The sequence below is a fragment of the Dryobates pubescens genome, chromosome 8 (assembly GCF_014839835.1).
Source record: "Dryobates pubescens isolate bDryPub1 chromosome 8, bDryPub1.pri, whole genome shotgun sequence".
In the NCBI taxonomy this organism is placed as follows: domain Eukaryota; kingdom Metazoa; phylum Chordata; class Aves; order Piciformes; family Picidae; genus Dryobates; species Dryobates pubescens.
This window is the reverse complement of record NC_071619.1, coordinates 17,293,963-17,314,419: the sequence shown is the minus strand read 5'-3', so window position 1 is coordinate 17,314,419 and position 20,457 is coordinate 17,293,963. Positions and strand designations below refer to the sequence as shown.

The 20,457-nt window shown below is 38.1% G+C and overlaps 1 protein-coding gene across 1 annotated transcript in view; it reads right to left on the bottom strand.

Moving 5' to 3' along the window:
- Positions 1-1,355: 1,355 nt before the first annotated feature.
- The window catches only part of FRMPD2 (FERM and PDZ domain containing 2), a 58,866-nt gene continuing 39,764 nt past the window's right edge, over positions 1,356-20,457 (bottom strand). Inside the window, exons 28-41 of the mRNA XM_054163657.1 lie at positions 19,368-19,578; positions 18,198-18,235; positions 15,159-15,223; positions 14,494-14,655; positions 13,482-13,653; positions 11,552-11,628; positions 9,737-9,822; positions 9,078-9,193; positions 7,519-7,661; positions 5,741-5,831; positions 4,316-4,650; positions 2,812-3,027; positions 2,527-2,589; positions 1,356-2,084 (exon numbers count right to left, since the gene is read on the bottom strand). Coding sequence (XP_054019632.1) covers positions 2,013-2,084; positions 2,527-2,589; positions 2,812-3,027; positions 4,316-4,650; positions 5,741-5,831; positions 7,519-7,661; positions 9,078-9,193; positions 9,737-9,822; positions 11,552-11,628; positions 13,482-13,653; positions 14,494-14,655; positions 15,159-15,223; positions 18,198-18,235; positions 19,368-19,578 — 1,847 coding nt within the window. The 3' untranslated portion in view covers positions 1,356-2,012. The remainder of the gene's footprint in view (positions 2,085-2,526; positions 2,590-2,811; positions 3,028-4,315; positions 4,651-5,740; positions 5,832-7,518; positions 7,662-9,077; positions 9,194-9,736; positions 9,823-11,551; positions 11,629-13,481; positions 13,654-14,493; positions 14,656-15,158; positions 15,224-18,197; positions 18,236-19,367; positions 19,579-20,457) is intronic.

Sequence of the window (20,457 nt, the reverse complement as noted above, 5' to 3'; positions counted from 1 at the left end):
AAGAAATTGAAATTAAAAACAGGGTTTTCAGAAATAACTTTTTAATGTTCCTGTAAAACAGGAAAAACCTCTGTCAAACAGCAAACACTTCTGCCAAGCAACTGCAAAGATCATGCACAAATGTGGAAGATCAATACCGTGATGACTGTTCTCTGAATCCAGAATTCTTCTTGTAAGCCACAAAGAATCCCCACTGTTGCATCAAATACAGGAATATTTTCACTGAGAAGCTTTTTAATGCTGTTATGGTACAAAAAGTGAATTGTGCATTCATGTGCAGTGTACTGCATTAACTGAATAGTAGTGCAAAGTGAAAGACCAAATACCAAATTAAGGTAATGGAGCTTGGGACAAAACATTTTTCCGACAATTCTTGACACCACTGTGCAATAAAGACACTGTGTGTCTTTATATGTAACAGAAATACAGTAAATGCTTCTGGGAAGGCTGAAATGCAATGAATTATAGGCAAACATTGAATTCTGTTTATGTTTATGCCAGTATAAGGCCAGGGGTACTCCACTAATTTAGTGTTACTCTGGATCTCAATCCATACATTTGAAATCAACATCTGGCTCGTGTTACACATTTAATTTGTATCTTTTCCTGACTTCTAGCAGGCTATCTGAGAGCAGAAAGGAAAAAGGGCCCTTGGCCTTAATTACAATTGCATTTCAGTGGTGGCTTCTAGAAGTCATGCTTTTAATTTGTATTTAATCCCTCATTCTTTCTGAACCATAAACCTCTCATTTGCAACAACAACAACAAAACAACAAGTCAAAACCCGCAGACATTTTATTGTCTTGATCCTACTGCAGCTTTATACTCAAATACCTCTTTATATTTTCTCCTTTATTGAAATCAGAGAAAGGTTTTACAATATGTACAGTTCACTTAAATGAATGCTGTTATGATTTTGTCTGTTTAAAATTTACCTTTCCAATGCACATCTAATAGCTTCCGTATATACCACCTTCTACAGAAAGGACTTAGAAGTAGTAGTATAGAAACGTACAATCATATAAACTTGAACAGCATATTTCTGCTCAAACCCACACTAACAGAAACACTTTTTACATGAGACATAAGCTGTACAGAAAGTTATTTACTCTAAAATAAAGATCCAGTTCAGCCTCTGCTGAAACCAGTGGGACTTTGCATAGATTTATAGGTTCAGATCCTAGATAAGAATTAGCAAATAGCTAATCAATGGAAAGGATCAGGGGAAGATAAAATGCATATGCATGCCACAGCATTCAGTCATTTAATCTGGCTTAGTATTGCATTTCTTTTTACACAGATGCAGAATAAAAGAATACTGGTGCTGTTCATCTTGCAGGCAAAAAAAGTAATATTCCATCCCATTTTTGGAATGTTCTTCCTGCTTTGAAGAGAACCAATTAGAATTTAAAGGCATCCTATTTTCCTGTCAGTTTCTTCACTTAAAATGTCTAGTGATGGTGGAATTAATTTCTGGGCTGGAGTGATGACTGGAAATGGTTCTAGACTGCTCAGGCAATCCAAGGTAAACAAATTGAGTCCATCTACAGAGAAGCGTAACTACTGTAGAAAATACTGATCTTCAGTCCAGAAGCCAATAGTGCACAACAATATATATAAGGGACAACTAATCTTCCACCAACACCAGCAGAATATTAGTTGCCCTCTGGAAAGTAAAGCTATTTCCTAAGGCTGCTATCTCCTTGTCACAGTCCCAGAATATTTTCCTAAACAGTTTATATGTTATTATACAGCGCATGTAAAGTGTCCATGGCAATTTAGCAGCAGTGTTGCAAGTGCTGGCTAGCAGTTTCTTCAAACTGTGAGCTGAGATTTAAATGACTTACACAGGAAATGTTAAGCAAGATTTTGAAATGCCTTAGAAATCAGAGTGGTCTATCAAAGCATATAATGTAGCACTTGTCTGTACTGGTTTGACATCTCTTTAAAGCAATTGCTGAGTAGCCACTGGAGTCCAAGGGGAATAGCAACAGGGAAGAGTCATACTGCAGTCAGTAGGAATCCATTGCTTGAAGGTTCTGAAGGACTTCCAGCACAACTTCATAACAGAATAAATATTCATCCTGTATGCAGAGATACCAATGTGAAGTGCCTGGTTACATTCATGAAAACTCTTTTCAGAGATAGGTTTAGCTCAGCAAGAAGCATTTACTTAGGTGATGACAGCTTAGCTGTAGTAAGACTTTGGCTGAGGGCTGCAATTTTGCAGGGTAGAATTTATGGTGTCTTACCGGTTTTGTTTTGGACCCTTGCTTTTCTTTTCACTTTAAAAAGAGGGGAGGAGTCTGGTATCTGTATTATGTTGGTACATAGATTTTCTTTCCCTATGTTAGTAAGGGACAGACATTTCATATTTAAATCTAGACACCATTTGCCTGGAAAGCTTTTCCTCAAAAGAGAGGGCTAAAATGATGCTTTCAGTTCCAGATTTATGAAAGCACGTGGATATATGCTTCTAATTGAATGTTGTAAAAAATATGAAGCAGTTGTATGTTGAAAACTTACCTTAGTTTGGATCATGCCAAAACGCTGACGTCTCAGGTCTCTAACTATCTGCTTGATGTTGAACTATAGGAAGAGAACAGTTTTTATTTTGTTGACATGCATATTACAAGCAAAGATGTAATCGTGTTCAGATGGAGAAGTATATTTGCAAAGAAATAACAAACAATGAACAAACAACAACAGCTGTATTTACTCCATCTTGTTAGGATGAATTCTACCAGGAATTACTCTGGTCTAAGACACCTCTAACTGTTGATGCTTACTGATGATCTGTTTGATACTTACATGTAAATCTTTTTCTATATAGCTAAGCAGGACTTCAACACACAGCAAAACACCACTTCTTCCAATGCCAGTGCTACAGTGAGCAACAATAGGTCCTGTACTGTGAGCTTTTTTCATATAACTAATAAATTTTACAAGCTGCTCAGCCAGTCTGGGAGTGTTGTGGTCAGGCCAAGTAATAAACTGCAAGTGACTTACAATGCGCTTCTCTTCTGTCTGGAAGAGAAAGACAACAAATGTTAAAAAAGATCAGTCTTAAGTCTGACTTTCAAGAAATTCCACTGATAAATTCTCCTTCAGATTCATTCTTAGTCAGTTGCTTGTCTACTCTACAGTTCTTTATCTTCTCACATATGACCCTGTTAGTATTTCTCACAGGTTTTCAGAAATGCACTCAGAAAACACTGGCCTAGGAAATTTACTTCATATAAAGAAAACACTGGCCTAGGAAATTTACTTCCTATAATAATGCCTACAAGAATAATCATAATGGAGGTAAAATATAGAGTATTGTTAATTGAGTGGTCCTGAGACAGTGCTTCTTGTTGCCAGATTGCCGGAACATATTAAACTGAATGCAAAAGAATTACCTGTGCTTGTTTGTTTGTTTGTTTGTTTTTCCAGCAGAAGAATTTAAATGTGTGTCTGGATTTCTGCTGAAGTAAATCTGTGGCTTTCTATAGTACTGTGGTACTTGTCCAAGACAAAGACAGCAAATGTAACATGTTAATTGAAACAATCACATATAATGGCCCATCCTCCCATCTTAATCTTTTGAGAAGGCTCATACCAAATACTTTATTATGCTTCACACTCATTCACATAAGGTGAATTGTGTGTTCTTCATACAGAGAAATTGTTTTCTTCACAGAAAAAGACACCAAGTTAGTCTGGTACAAGTAGGAGTTTATTATTAATCCATTCATTATTATGTCCTGCAGAAACGTTTCCAAAGCGTTACTTAATGCTGAGGCAAGACTGATAGACTTACAAATGTCTCAATTCCCATGTTCTTACATCTGGATTCCATAGTTGTTAAGGTTCTAAAAATTTGTGGCTGGATTTGTATTTCATGTGCATTCATGTATTTTCCTGACAGAAAGAAGAATCAGAATTCTAGTATGAAAACCACCTTCTTTCCCTTTTTCCATCCTGCCACCATTAGAGAATATGAATCCATTCTGGCAGCCCTTACTGGTTTGATGTGGTGAGAACAGTAATCAATTCTGCAAAACACTGAACACATCAGCTCTGTGGCTCTTCAAGGACTATATTTTGGGTTTTCTTGTCCTAATATATGTAATGTTAGATCCATTACTTGTGCAATGAGTGAAGAAACAGCATCTCATTGACCCTAATTTTGTGCCTATTATTCAGATTTTTATATTTCTAAAAGCTACTGAGCAGGTGGTCTGAAAGTAGTAAACAGAAATGCTACTGAGTATTTCCTCATGTAAAATACGTAACTAATTTAATCATATATGAAAGTGTTAAGGCTACTCACCTGCTTGTTGATCATTTCTATTGTTCTAATTATGAAGTACTGCAGAATCTGGTAATTGTGTAGCCTGAGATGGAAATTAGCCAGGTCTATAGAGTCATGGGGAGGTTCAGGCCAGTATCGATGACATTTGACTTGCCCTAGCTCCACTTCTTTTGTCATCATGGCAATCACATCTGATTCATTCTCCCAGACCATTTGCCAGAAATCAGCCATAGTGGATGGCAGAGGCCCTTGGGTTATAATATAGAAATGTTCCTCTTCTCCAACTTTCATTCTAATGTAACTTGCATTAATGTAGCCACTCTTCTCTCCCAGAGGAACTCGTGTCTTATCATCTGTACAAAACCAGAAAGTTGCTATTTAAACTGTAGGTCTGAAACAGGTCTACCATGTCAAACACTCAGAAGATGGAGAACTCCAGCCTTTAGCACCAAAGCATGTCTCTGGATTTTAAAATATATTTGACTAATAGCTCTAATATTAATCACTGCTAACAGGAATTGCAACAGATAAATTGTATGGTTCACTGAAGCTTTATTTCTCCTAAGATTCTTGTGTAACGCTCTGACAAGCCTTCTGATTACCATAGAATTGTTTGGCAGCAATTCAAAAGAGAGTATCCAGTCCTACTTGAATGTATAACATAGGAACATTGTGACCAGATTATTTGTGCTATGAAATTGGGAACTCATGGGTATTTATATAGTATCAGTATGTGGTAGGTTGAGGTAACTGTGCTGCAGGTTTTGCATGTATTTTCCTGATGCTGTGATTTAAAGGGCATCAGGTGTCCATAAAGTGTTCTTCTGTCATTATACCTCTTGGGAAATAATTTGTTGGAAATCCTTGATAACATCAGTCATTCAGCTCTTGGAATCAAATCTTTCTCCTGAAATGACTTCTCATCAGTAAGGAAACTTGTTTCTGACTCAGATGAGAGCTGAGAAGCTGAAAGCTCTAGTTACATATTATGTTTTCAAATACTCCTGAAAGAATCTTTACCTTTCCAAGAGCTACATGACTCCATTATTTCTCCAGTACTTATCAGAATTTCACTCTGTTGCAAGCAGTAGATGTAGCTGTACATTTAAATAGATTTAAAGAACTGCTGTTGTAGTTCAATTTACAGCTGCTGACAGAAAACTGTCGGCATTATCTCTGAGAAAAAGGGAAGGAAACACTAAGACAACTGCCCCCCCAACCAGACTGAATCTTCAGAAACTTAAATACTGTGAAATGGAGACATCCTTATGTGAACTCTACCTCTTTTAGAAATATCTCAACACATTCAATTATTAATGGAGTTGTCTGTGACTAAGGACATGTTGGGATTAGCACCTCCTACATCTCAGTGTTATAATTATTTTTCTGTTTTCTAATGTCCTTGTTCATCTAATGTGTGTTCTCATTAGTGTGCATACTTACATGGAAGAATATCTCTGTATCTGTTTTTTCCCTGGTTTTCTGGTGCTTTGCCAGTTCTGCAGTCATCTATTGGTTTCATGCGTTCTAAAACCTAAATCACAGGTAAATTGTCAATCCATGTTGCTTATATCCTTTAGAGACAACCTTTACAGAGTCAATGTGAGCAAACTTTAGTGCTATATGTGACCCAAGCCTGTCAAATAGACTTCTTACAGCAAAGAATCAGTACATCATTCTCTAAACTCTAGGCAAGGAATTCAAAGTGCTTAGAAGCCTGCAGAAAATTTCTGGGGTTATCAAGCAAGATTTCCCACCTGCATCCTCAGCCCCTGTTATTACAAATCCCTTTCATATAATGTTAGAAAATAGATGTTTGGAACAGTGTCTTGGCCAAATGTCAGCATTCATTACTGATAACCCAATGGCTAAAGCACCAGCTATTGCCCTGTTGATAGGTAGTGAATGTCATTGAACACTTTTCAGTGACAGAGAAGGTGATATATTTACAGAACATCAATAATGTTAAGTGGAAATCATATAGTCTTTAAGTACTTCATAGCAGATTTAGTGGCACGGAATACAGTCTAACAAGAAGCAAGAATTTGCAAGCTTCAATTCATTTATGGTTTTGAGCTACCTTCACTTTTCTTTCTTATGTTACCTCTTTGGCATGTATTGCACAACGCTTAGCCATCACATTATGCCACTACATGGAGTATAGGTACTGAAATATGTGACAGGTACTTAACATCTTCTTAAGTCACTACAGCTTTTACTCAGATAAAATATCCATTTGCCTTGGTATCTAGTCCTTTTGCTGTTAGATCTTTAGGTTTTCTGTGCAGACATGAGACTCACCTTGTAGTATGCTATGCCTACATTAGTAATGGAGTGGAATGAATGGAAATTAATACATGCCCTTGAGCCTTCGGGAAAAGTCAGCAAATCCCATACGCTAGAGCTTGCAGGATTTTGTACCAAGCCAGTCAGAGTTGTAAAGGCAAGTGGAAGAACCTGATAACACTGTAATTACTGGGGGAAAATGGTAGCAATCTATTCCACTGGAGATGAGTACATCCTTTAAAGGAAATTAGAGTACTGTGCTGAAGAGTTATGAAATAGTGTGTTCTTTGGGAATTTGCTAATAAATCAATACTCCATTTATATGCTGAAACAACAGATTTTGTATGATTGCCTATTTTTACACTTTTTCATGATTTATATGCCACCAGAAGTAATTATGGGTTTTCATTACCTAAGGAGGTACATTACTTGTTCTTTTTATTTTCACAAAGTTCCTGACATTAATAGCATCTTGTGCCAGTGAGTTCCATGGATCACTGGACTGTTGTGTGAAACATTTTCCTTTCATCAGTTAAGCATTTCAACACTAGTTACTCCCCAGCAGCATGGATTTCTTGCTTTAATGCAGCCTCTAGCATAGTGCTTAGGCAGCCATTCAGCAGAGCTGACAGGTTGATAGGAAGAAGTCAGTCTAGGAAAAAGTGATTCATACTCTACATTTATGTATTATTTATTTTTTCACTCCATGTGAGCAGTATCTTTGACAGAGAACAGCCTAAACCAGATCTATTTGGAGAGAGATCCAAATACTCTAGTATCACCCAAGCAGATTAGAAGTCCCATTCTGGCTGAAGTAATTCTCTGAGAAAGTGGGGTCAATAAAGATATACAAGTTGATCCATACAGTATGCTGATAAAAGTCACTTTCTTAGCTCTGCTAAACACTCAGATCTTTAAAAAGAATCACGCTTTACCATAAACTCCTTGAACACTTCTTGATTCTCAATCCACAACTGAAGGTCTTGAATAAGACCTGTGATGCCAGTCCTTGGACCTACTCCAGTCAGTGATGGTTTAATTAGCTGAGTGAGTTCATCACCAGAAGCAAAGGTTCTGCCTATATGTCAACAAAAAAGCAAAGGCGTTTTCAGCTACTATCATTAAAAGTGCAAAGTCTTGTCTTGAAAAACTAGGGGGCTGCAGTACTTAAGCACATTTTGGTGCTTATGCTGTGGAAGTGAAATGTGAAAAAATATTTTTGGCTTACTTATGTTCACAGCAGAAAGAAGAATTAGTTGGCACCATGGATACAACTAGTACTGCATTTCATATTGGAAGCAAATCCAACTATTGCAATTTATTGCCTTATACTCTTTCTAAATACAGTCTGTTCCAAATTATTCTTACAGAACCAAAGATTTTAATACAAGTTTGTGTTGATATAGGAAACCCTGGCCCATCTTTACAGGGAATCATCTTCATGCTTCCAATGCTTTTCTGAAAAGTAATATTGCCTGCCTGAAGTAAGAAAATGTCGTCTGTCCTTTTCATCTTACCTCACACTCCCCTTCAAGAACAAGATGTGGAGTATCTTTGATGCACAAAAGTCAGGATTCAGTTTTACTAATTAGCTCATCTTGAACTATATGTTCTGATCCAAAATTTGACAGGTTAAAAAGATGGATAAACATTTATATCTCCAGAAAGATGACTACTCTACTGGAAAAACTGAAAAACTTGTGTTACCATGTAGAATAAACCCAGTAGTTTATCTGGGGAAAAAAAAAGGTGGTTGGAGGCAGAGGAATTATGGAACTTGTTACTTTAGTCATAGGCTACTATTGGCAAAGAATAACATGCCAGCTGCCTGGAAGAAAACCTGATGATCTGTTCCACAGGTTTGTTGTAGGCTGATGACAAAGTGCAAGGCTTTGTTTTTCTCTTGTAAGATGTCAAGGCTACTCTCAACTAATCTCCATTACAAAAGTGTGCTTGTGATGCCTTTCCCTGGGCCACAACTTGCACCTGTCTTGACTAAGCTTCAAAGACACTTCCTGTTTACTAGCCCTCACAGATGAGAGGATGTTTCTATCAACTAGTTGAGAGCCAATGTGTCATTTATTCACACTGTCCAGTAGTGCATGATTTAAACAAAACTCATGATATTGCAACTGAAATAAATTTTATGATTCTGTGTAACTCTAATTCAACAACTTTCTTTTCCTCATATTTGTTCTGTCTCTATACCTAATTGAGTATAACCAAGCTATTCAGATACTTTCCATTGGGAAAGGACACCATGTATCAATTTGGGTAAGGATACCATATATCAATTAAAAACATTTTAAAAAATCCCAACCAAACCCCAGAATCTTGTTCAGAGTGCCCTGGTCTTTTAGACCAGGTTTTTGTATAAGGGATCCCACTCAGACCCACTCAGGTTTGTATATAAGGGATTAGTGTTCTCACTGCACTTATACAGAGGAGCTGGCCTATAATGTTAAAGCAGCAAGCATAGTTTTTGCATGGTTACTTCTAGGTAGAGTGGAAATCTTGTGGGGCACATTATCTTCTTCATTGTTGCAGATGTCTGATTCAGACTGTTGACTCTCTCTTCCACAGTCTTCACATTCTGCATATTTCTGTGACCTGTAAAATAGCATTAGCTGAAAGGCTTTATGGAAGCAGCAGAAACTTGATAATCTTCACTGTACAAAGGTGGTGGGGGTGGGGGTTAATCTATTTTTGATAACTTTTAACTTTCTTGAGTAGCTATATTCAAGAATTCTTGATTCCCAGATGTCTGGAGTTAAACAATTGTATCACTACAGCCACAGTAGCCTAGGCTACAAGATCTGCTTGGAACACTTAGTAAAACCCACAGGGACCCTGCCCACACCAACATGATAGCACCATTCTCTCTCCTCCTCAGCTAGATAGGCTAAAGCTAGCTTAGTCACGTCTGCAAGAGCTGTTACATCTAGAAGCTTCTGTTTCATTTCTCTTAGTAGTCATATGGAAGCTGTTTAGCAGCTCTTACTATAGATGAAGCTACATTCCAATGGAGCTGTATTTCTGTTACTTCAGAGGCATGAGTGCATTTGCATATCATATTAGAACAGCCCTGGAAATGTAAGAATAAATTATCCATAGTGGTTTTTTAAGGAGTTTTACTGCATTTGAAAGAATTACCTGTCTGAAATATCACTGATGATCTCCTTATAGCCTTGCCCAGCCATCTGACCTTGCAGAGGGAAATTGTGTGTACTTTCTGCACCCTGCAGGTTTAAAATAAGAAAAAGTTGTGAAAAATCAATACACAGAAACATCAGTAACATTGTTACTTTCATCAGTGTTCTTTCTCATATCTTAATAAAACCCGTGACCTTCACTCAAGAAGGAAAGGGAAAGCAGAATAGTTTCTAGTTTTAAAAGAAAGTACGCTACTTTGATTCAGCACTGCAGTATCTACTAGGTGTAGAAATCCAGATTAGCTGTACGGGTGAGTTTCATAACAATGCAGACATTAGACATGCATTAGCATGCATGACTAAACTTTGAAAAGGTTAATGTTGGTTAGATCCTCTCTGATCTCATAACGAAAATGCAATCACAGGAATCATGAGTCGCACTCTACTCTTCATCTCACAACTCTTTGCAGTAAAATGTACCAGGGTCTGAGATGGAATTTCTGATAATAATTTCTTTCTATCTCAGACAGCTGCTCTCCTAATGAAGTACTCAATTAACTGAGAAGGCAAACACTTGATCACCCTTCATATGCAGTAGAAGCAAAAGTATTGGTGGCTGGTTTTCCATCCTAGAGAATAACAACTAGGTACTGCATTTGAATGCAGGATATCTGTCATTAGCATGTGGAAGTGGCACTTGATAGATTTTTTAGTTCAGAGCGATGTTTCTTTGTCTTTCCCTGCTTAATACTCCAGATGCACTCTGAAACCTCCCTGGCATGTCACACAGTATAAACTACTGAATGTCTCCTAAGAATTGTAATGGTAGTTCTCACTTGCCTACTTCTGTGCTTCCTCGTTTTCTTACTTCTGTGCTTGCATTTCTGTAGTAGAACAGGGGAATTTGTGGCTGTCTGTTTAACCATGAATTCATTTACCCAGTTTCTGCACCGACTGACTACAATGACTGGAGAATGTTCTATGGATTTTTATTTTCTACTTGCCAAGGAACGGTATTTTATTGCTGCTTTTTTTTGCATCTGTTTTTTAGTAGCTTATCACTTTCAAAGTCTACATCTTTGGAGTGGGTGGCAGCTGTGCTCAGTACATAAAGTGTAGTTTCTATTCATGGGAGACAGTTAAAGGCTTTCTGACAGTTTAGTTCAAACAGCCATTCCAAGAGCCTGCTTAAAAACTCCTCAAGGAAGTTTATTTACATTCTTCCATTTTTCTTTTTCTAGTTTGACTATATTGGTTGGTGCAGGGTTTAGTGTTTTATTTGTTCTGGAGGATAAGAAGAGCCATATTTCTCAAATTTTCTGAGCAGAGTCTTTAGAGTTGTAAACTTAGAAATAATAGGTTCTGTAAAATTTGATGTGCAGTGTCTTGTAGGACTTACTCAGGTTCAAGAAGTTTGGATGTCTTGGAGTTATGAATATTAATGGAAGACAGCTGAATAGAAATCTTGCAAGGTGCATTGTTTTAAAATACTGGGGGGGGGGGGGGGGGGGGAGGGAAATATTACACTAATAAATCAATCATGCCAATATCATAAAGCACCAGAACTAGACTTGCCACCTTCCTTCACCTGCCCTTTTAGCGTGTATATTACACCAATCATATGCTCTTATCTCAGTGGAATCCCCTGGCTCATTAAAGTGTTGGCAGTTCACGCCACTGTAGGACACTTCCCTCACATTCATCTTTTTTTTTTTTTCATTAAGATGCTGTGGTTCTTGCCTGCATTACAGCAAACTCATTTTACAAGGAACATACGAGTAACTGCTAACTTCTAGAAGGCTGATTCACATTGTACCTGGGTGCACGTTTGCTTGGATTCTTCTTCCTTGAAAGTGAAAACAGGCCAAGCTTTCGGGTTTCCCTCAGCACTATCTGAATATCAGAACACAAAATCAAAGTAAATTGCCTATAAATCATGAAAATATAAATCTATTTCTTCTGCACCCCTCACAGCAGAGGACTTTGATCATGAAAGAGGCACTGAGATACCGTGCCAGAAACTGACATGGTTTCATGGATGCTCTGAGAATGTGAGTACGGCATAACTGCTCTGTATCACCACTGAAGAAGCCAGCATAACTGAGGTTGCCAGAAGATACTGAAGCAGACCCCTGCATCAAACACAGTTATGAAAAACCTGAAACAGAACTTAAATCTGACACCCCCCCAGCCCACCCCATTCCTATGCACTGTTCAGGGATAAATTTCATAGATTAACTTTGATGCCAGTGCTTCTGTAACACTATTGTGTTTTTCTGGTTCTGCAGCCGTTCACACTTTCTAGTAACTCTGTAACTCACCACTATCATGTGAGATGTAAGTAAATGTCCCCACAGCCAGTTCCTTGAACTTGCAGAGCTGGTGAAAAGGCCAGTCTTACTGAAGTGAATGGGAATATTTCTACAGCCCGTAGTAGAGCAGGAGCTTCAGTCAGCGTGTTTATAATTAGTTGTGGCAGTTTGAGGCTGTGCCTTTAAGAAAGGGGCACGCTGGCTAAATGTTTATAAAATATTTTGGTATTCTAAACGAATTTCATTGGCCAAGTTGAGGTGGGAGGTGAGATTGGACCCAGGGGAGCTGGGAACTTTCTCTCAGTCTTCCTTTCTTCGCTGTCCCTTTTGGCTGGATCTGCTTATGGGCTTCTTGCCAAGAGATAAGAACTAACAAACTCCCTGTGCCAGGCCTTTCTTCCTTTCCTGCCCTGTTAACCGTCCACATCTCTTTCTTCTACCTCTTTGGGGGAGAAGGGAGGTAGGGGGATGAAGGGGGCACAGGGGGAAGCCCCCTCTGTGGGGGGTCTGGTTTCTGGTTGAGTTCATTTGCTGTATATTCCTGTATATATTGTAAAATACTTGTATTTGTTGTGTTACATACAATCTTTTTCCTTGTAAAATATAATCTCATTTCTCTGACTGGGTTTAGCCGTGGTCTCTTTCTCAGTGGGGGGAGGGAAAGCAGAGCCTTTCCTTTCAAACCACCACATTAGTTTAAGTAGCTGTGCTTCCATTTATTTATTTACTTATTTTCATCATTAACCCCACAAATTGAACTGGAATAGAGATGAGAAGAAAGCAAATAGCAACCATAGTGGCTTCTCACCTGAGATTTGAAACAAAGCCTCCAATTTGTAACCAGAAGGCCGGGAAGTATATTGAGGAGGAATTCTATATTCTTCCCAGTAAAGTTTGTCCACATTGCAGGAAACATGTCAGTGTTCAAAGAATGAGAAAGTTGAGGAATGTAGACCCATAATCTACTGGTAATAGTATGGCCTTGTTTCTACCCCCGGATTTCATTAATATTTAAATTTAGCATATTCAGTAGAGCAGAGCCTGCAGCACAAGGAGCTGCAGTGCTTTCAAGAGATAAGGTAGGAGTTCTGGGATTTGAAATTTGTGGGAAATGTATGTTGGCAGCTGGGTCAATAATTCTCTGTGATTCCATCAGTGACTTGTATAAAGCTGAGTAAAATTAGTTCAGGAACTGTCATGACTTAAAAGTAAAAACTGAATTAAAGCATCTTTGAGGGCCTTGTGGCTTTGCTTCCACTATTTCTAGACTTAAAAATTCGTGCTTGGGCATTCCTTCCTTGTGGTCCTCTGTCTCGAGTAGTTCAGACAGATCTGCAGATCCTATGGATCAGGACTAAAGGTAAAGCTAGCACCGCTGAACTGTTTAGCTAATAGAAACCTTTCATTATATACTGAGTGGATGTAGCTGCTTACCAGGCTCTACTTTTGTGTTTGGAGGGGAAGGTATACTGCTGCTCTGACTGTCTGAATAAGCCCATTGTAAGGCCATGCTTCGGCAGACAGTGAGTTGGACAGTGCCTTGAGCCTTGCGCAGCAAATCTATCACTGTTTGTCGTGACAGACCAGACACCAAAGTTTCATTCACCTGAAAAAGACAATGGTATGTGCTTCCAGAATCCTGTAACAGAAAACTTTTCTTAATCCTATATCCCAGCACTCAGTAACCTTTATATAACTTCTTTGCACTTCATGTGTCCTCATCCCCTCCGCCTCCAATTTTAGTAATTTGCTTGATCTTTTCCTCTCTGCTTCTTTATACCATGATTGCCAGCAGTACACCACAGAAGTATAGATTGCATGTTTTCAGAGACACTAAGAGGACTCTTTCCCCACTCTTCAGATGGAATATGGAGGAGAAATGGAAGCAAATGAAAATCAAAAAAGCAAATAAAAATATTGAAACTCTTGGAAAGGGAGAAAAGGGAGGAAAAATAACCTAAAGGTAAAACAAACAAATAAAAAAGACTTATGTTATAAGATCATTAAGATAGTAACATTTAAATAAAGATTCAAACCCTCTAATTCCAGGATTTTTTGTTGGTTTAGCAATATCTGAGTGGCACTGATGATAGGTTCCTCCTGGTTAGCTGATACATGCACACTTTGATCCGTTAACTCTTGTTTCCCTGACTTCTTCTTGTGTAATCCTCACTGGACACAGTTACAGTATGGAATAGTTGCACCTGCTATTCTGTCTGCTTCTCTGCTAGTGCCCAACAGCTACCTCCAGCTGTAGAGAGGCCCTGTCCCACAGGAACCTGCTAGGCAAGGAGTATGAGCCTAGTAGCTGAAGGACATCATCTTCTATGTGTTACTGCACCATGCAGACACAAATATCCCATCTGAAGAACATTTATACTGAACAGTTCTCATTATAGAGTAACTAGGAAAAATGAAGGCAAAACTAAGGAAGAAGAAGTAGTACCTTAAGTAGGATGTCACCAACTTGGAGCCTCCCATCTAGATCAGCAATGCTGTCTGGGCTGATGGCTTTTATTAAGATAGCCCTGCCATTTCTTCCACCTACCAATGCAAATCCTAGGCTTCCATTTTCTGCTTTTTCCAGCTCAATCTTGATTATGAAGTCCTATAATGGAAGATGATACAGTCTAAAGTGGATTTATTTTACCCTTTTTTCTGATAATTTCAGAATGAAGTTTCTCAGGTTTCAAAGATTGATGTAGAAAATGCTTCACAGTTAGACTTATTTACTCCAGAATCCCACGGTGTGATAGTCTGTCATTTCCTGTGCTACTTTCATTCTAAGCTAAGGATTAGTCTCGCAAGCTGTTAAAGAGTACTATGAAGACCTAATGGAAGGGCTACAACATATTGGTAGTTCATATATTACCAAGCTGGTAAAATACCAATATTATACATTGAAACACAACAGCAGAAGAGTCTGACCTCAGGAACTGCTCAGCACATTCTAGTCTATGAACTCTTGCAAAAAATTCACCAATTCACAGGATACTCTGCAAATGCATTATATTCACATTTTCAATGACATACATTATTGAAAAAAATCTCACTCCATATAGCTCACTTCACTCAATGGACTATCTTACACTTGATAAACTTGTCACTTACCTTACATTCTGGAGAATCAGGAGTGTTTTGCTGAGCATTACAGTTAGTTTCCTCTAAATGTTTCTCTGTGAAAAAAGCAGCAACAGTTTTTACAGAGCTGTGTTGGTAAAGTGTTCTGTAGTGTAACACTTGAAGTCATATTCGGAGACAAAAATGAGATGTAAAAGGCAAAAAAACTTCCTGCAGACTTATGTGGGCTTCCATCCCTAGACTGCAATCTGAGCCTTGTGTGAATTATCTGCAGACTTTTAATCTGCCACTGATCAGGTTCCAAGATAAGCTTTAAAAGCTGCATGCTAGAGGGTCAGGACACCAAATGGACAACAAATAGTGTATAAAAGTTCCCTGAAACTCTAAACGAGGCAGTTTTAGTTTTGTAATATCAATCTATCCCACGTGCTGCCGCTACCACCTACAGATTTTCTTTCAAAGAGAGGGCACAAAGTTTTACAAACTCTGATTGAAAAACACAAAAGACCTTACCATGTTGATGCAGCAGATGCTGTTCTTGGGAATTCAAGGTTTCACTTGAGAAAGAAATACTGACTTTTTCTGTCTCCGCCGGTGACCCTAAAAAGCATATATGTGGGTTTGTTCTAACAGGATGTGGTGGGTTGGAAATTCAGCCCCCCAACATTAAATTTGCCAGACCAGTTCAGTTGGAAGCAAATAAAAGCTGTATTTACAAGCAGATCTACCATCTACAATGAAATGCAAGGAATATGTACAAAATATACAGTATTTACAATTAATAAGACGCACAAGAGCCCCTCTGTCCAAAAGACCAGGGGAAGCTAATAGCTTCTTCCTCCCTACCCCTCCTTACCCCTCTGTACATAAAAGGGGCAAGAGAAAGGAGGGGAGAGACTTTGGACTTAGCCAAAACAATGCAGTCAAGGTCAAGCAGAAGTGAGTTAGTATCTCTCCCAGAGCGAAGAGGTGAGAGAAGAGAGCTAAATTGTTTACATTACTGCTTAAGTCCATTTAAGTCCATTTTAGACCAATCAGTATTTTCTTTTTTACACCCAGTAGTAATTTGTTTCCATTTTTTACTTTCTGTTCAAGATCTGTGAAAAAATTTTAAAAGCACTGCCTAAAACTACCACACAGGCCTCCTTCATGTACACAAGGAAACATAAATTCTGTGCTCAGATTATTAAAGAAAGCATCAATATCTGATATGAGATGTTTACCAATGTGTGATTAAGTTTGCCAGTTTGCAGGGTGAAATAATTCTGTCAGGAACTGAAGAGATATGACATCTCAGTTGCTGCTATTTTTAAAGCTTTAACAACAATCAGAGATCAGACTGAGTCATTCTAGACATGTGGCAATGATCAGGCAGAGGAAGAAGCAGCAGTTTTTAGTGTCTGCAGAGATGCATATTTAAGGAGACAATGTGTGTTTCTTGAGAGTCTCACCTCTACCCCCAGTTTGGGGGGTTTGCTTTATCGTATCTTGGTGATCTTCCACAAAGTACTCTCAATGTATGAATTATATAAAATTATGAGTGTTCTGTTGCAGAAAAAAACCCTTGCCTGTTGCATTTGCAATTTTAGCATCCTTTTTGTAACTAAGAGAGTCTAGAAAAATGAATCTTAATTCTTTACTGGCAAATTTTTATAGAATTACCTATAAATACACCAGAGAGGATACCAAACAGAATACCAAATACCAAATTACTATAAAATATTTTTAAGTGCCTTATAAAAGGGAAGAATTTTTTTTTTTTTTTTATGAGAGGCAGGTAACTGAACCATTATAGAGCTCATAAATCTGTGTCACAGGATCACAGAATTACAGAATCACAGAATGTAAGAGGTTGGAAGGGACCTCCAGAGAGCATCGAGTCCAGCCTCCCTGCCAACAGCAGGATCACCTAGAGTAGTCCACACAGAAATGCATCCAGGTGGGTTTTGAAAGTCTCCAGAGAAGGAGAAAACATGAACAGATAAAACATGATCAGATCTAGTGACCTATATTGAAGGTGTCTTGAAAAATTTTGGGAACTGCAAAGCTCATAGAGCAAGGATGTGTTAAGTAAGATCCTACCAGGTTATGCATTTACTATTCTTTATTTATACCACAGTCACTGAGAGTACACATAACTTTATCTGTGTTTTGTAGTAAATTCAGAGAAGTTTGCTCTTCAGTAAGTGAAATAAGCTACTTCAATTTATAAAAACAAATACATGACTAGTTGTTGTAGACTAGAAAACCTGTAACCAGCTTGACTTGGAATAATTGTTTTCAGGCAGCCATATGCCAGTATTCAGATAAGCACAGGCATGGGAGCAGTTCTGCTCCAGGGTTGCTTTTTCAAGTCATCTTTGCAAGATTATGAAGAATTCAGATACCCAATCAGGTAAATGAAACTGTGGGTCTGACTTAACTTAACAGTGCAGCAAAATGTACCCTGAAAAGTGTTACCTGCATAGCAAGCACACTTTCTATGCAGTGATGTAGATGTGATACCTATCATTCCACTTGATGGTGCAGAGGCAGCCTCTGCTGGCTGAGAGTGCTACTGCTGCTAGAGCAATTCTGGTAAAGTCTTTGTAGGGCAGATGGTTATTGAAGTGGTTTTTTTTTTTGCTGGTTATACTGTTAAATACTGTGCCCTGAAAGGAATGCTCTAATATTAATGAAGGGACATTGGTGCTGCCTGTTTCTGATTTTGTATAGATTTACTGATAACAGTTTAAAAAGTTGGTCTGAATGATGTAGTGGCTCCAAAAGTGCTGGAAAGTGCCTTCAATGAAAACAAATGTTGAAATATGACCATTTAAAATTCCCACTTAGTAACAACAGTTTTAAAACTAGAAACTGACCATGCAAAAGGCAATAATTAATTTCTTTACAGAGAACTATACATTTTATTTCTATCTTTAAACTCTTAGAATGGCTGCAACGGAAATACTGAATGCCAAGTTACAATCTATTAATAACATTCTAAATGCAATGAATCAATACTTTAGGCATATTTCCAGAATCAAAAGCAAGTTTGGAACTAAAAACTAAAATATTAGCCTTACTTACTATTTTCCTGCTCTATGGGAACCACTGGATTGCCATTTCTGGGGGCAGAAAAAGTGAAATGTGTGAGCTATTAATAGCTTTATTCTTTGTGGAGCATATATGAAAAAATATTTTCAGAAGCTCAGTTGTCTGAATTGTAGTGGTACTTCTATGATTTTGTTAATGGTGCTTTCTTAAAGAGCATTTATATCAGCATATAAAATATCTGACTGTATTTAACAACAGTGAAATATTTTATTTCAACGGGTTGGGGAAATTAAATGCACATTACACCATCTGTCCAAATACATAACTGCTTTGTCGTACATTTTGTCTGTGGCTCCCCCTCTATAAAGTTGGAATGGTCTGTTGGAAAGTTGGAATGGTCTTAGACTGTAAATTCTTATGATCAGGGTGTCTTGTCTACTATTTGCTTGTACAGCAGGAAGTATAATAAGGCTGTGTTTTCTTCATTTGCTAGACCAGTGCAAGTTAATAAAACACAGATAAAAATGTGAACTAGATCAAGAGGTCTGTAACAGACCTAGTATCACTTGCTCTGGTTATGTATTTTACTCACATGCTTTTTAGTTGTAATTTGACTGTTCATCTTAGATCTTTGGAAGCTGTTTCTGTATTAGTCCAGGACCTCTGCTGATGCTACTTTGAACTACAGAACACAATGAATCTAAAAAGTACATCCAAGAATTCATGAGAGAAATTCTTAACTGCTGGTTACAGATCAAGCCTGGGATGACTTTGCGGATACCTTTCTAATATGTCTAGCTGTTGAAGTAACAGAGTTTCCCATAAAAGGTAGTTTTGTGTCTGTAGTTATGAATCTGAAATTATACAGAAGACATTAGCACTAGTGGTGGAAGTACAAAGATTTTCCCTACAGAACAGGATATCTGGAAATGGTAGCTAGCCTCACAGCTGAAGAATTCACATTTGTGTTTGAATGATGATTGAAGAGTTCTTATTTGTGTAGCATGAGCCCACTTGTACTTGCTGTGTTGGTTGTAATTACAAGGGGTTAAGATATCATCTGGATGTTACGTATCAGGTTGCAGTGTTCAGATCTTTGAAGCATTTTGCTCATAGTTTGTCTTGGTTTTATTGTTTAACTTGATGAAAAATTTAGAAACCTGCTTCAGCATTAGAATTGAGATTGAGTATGCTCAGATTTACCTTGTGGCTTTGATTTGAACATTCTGGGTGGCAGCTTCACACACTCTCACTGCATCATCCAGGCTAATGCCCTCAGTCCACAGTCCACAGATGTAAACAATCTGATCTCGTGGCTGCAAACTGCCTTCCACACTGGCAGGAGAGCCAGGCACTATGTCTAGCACATAAATACCTTGCAACTTGCTTCCAGCTCCTCCTGTCAACTTCAAGCCTAGAATAATGCAGAGAAAGCACCTTTTGTGGCAGCATGTTTTGCATTTCACTGTCAGTGACACAGAACCTAGTGGAGTAGATGTGGGGCATTGGAATATGGGCTGAACAAATCATTAATACTATAAATAACAGCTTTGCTCCATAATGATGGGGTATAAGATCTGGACTGGGAAGGTGGAATGCAATCAGAGTATGGAAAAAACTTCAATGGTATTGTCCATCTCTATGCCTCAGCATTTCAGGAGTGCTTTATTTCACCTGATGTCTAATAGTCATCTGTATAAGACACTTACCTGCATAGCAGCTACTCACTTGCTACCAGAGTGCCTAAGTGACTTACAGTCTGTAGAGTGCCATAGGGAAGGGAGGCATACAACAACTCAGGAGATACCTCTGCAGTGCAGAACTGAGCTGTGCTACAAAACTCAGACAATCTCCAAACAAGCTAGCTTTTGAACTGGAAACAGGCTGCTATTCCTAAGCAAATATAGTTGTACAGTGTCCTGAGTCTACAGTTTTATCTGTGTGCAGTACATGCCATGTACTGCAGAAATATCAAGATACTCTATGGATATTTCTTTTATTACTTATATTGCCCAGTGTAGATAAAGTCTTGTGTCTGTGGTGAATCAAGGCATTTTCTCCTTATTAAATGTTGTTGTTTGGGTTTTGTTTTGTTTTGTTTTTCCCTTTCCATCCAAATAGATCTCTATGTATCTCAACAGATAGTAGACGTTATTATCTAACCATCACCAACTTCTCTATATCAGTAGTGAAAAAATATGAGACTGAACATCTGGCAAAAATTTCAGCAGATAGCATAATAATACAAAGATCATTTTCCTAACTGTATTAATTGGTCTAGTAAGAGTTATTA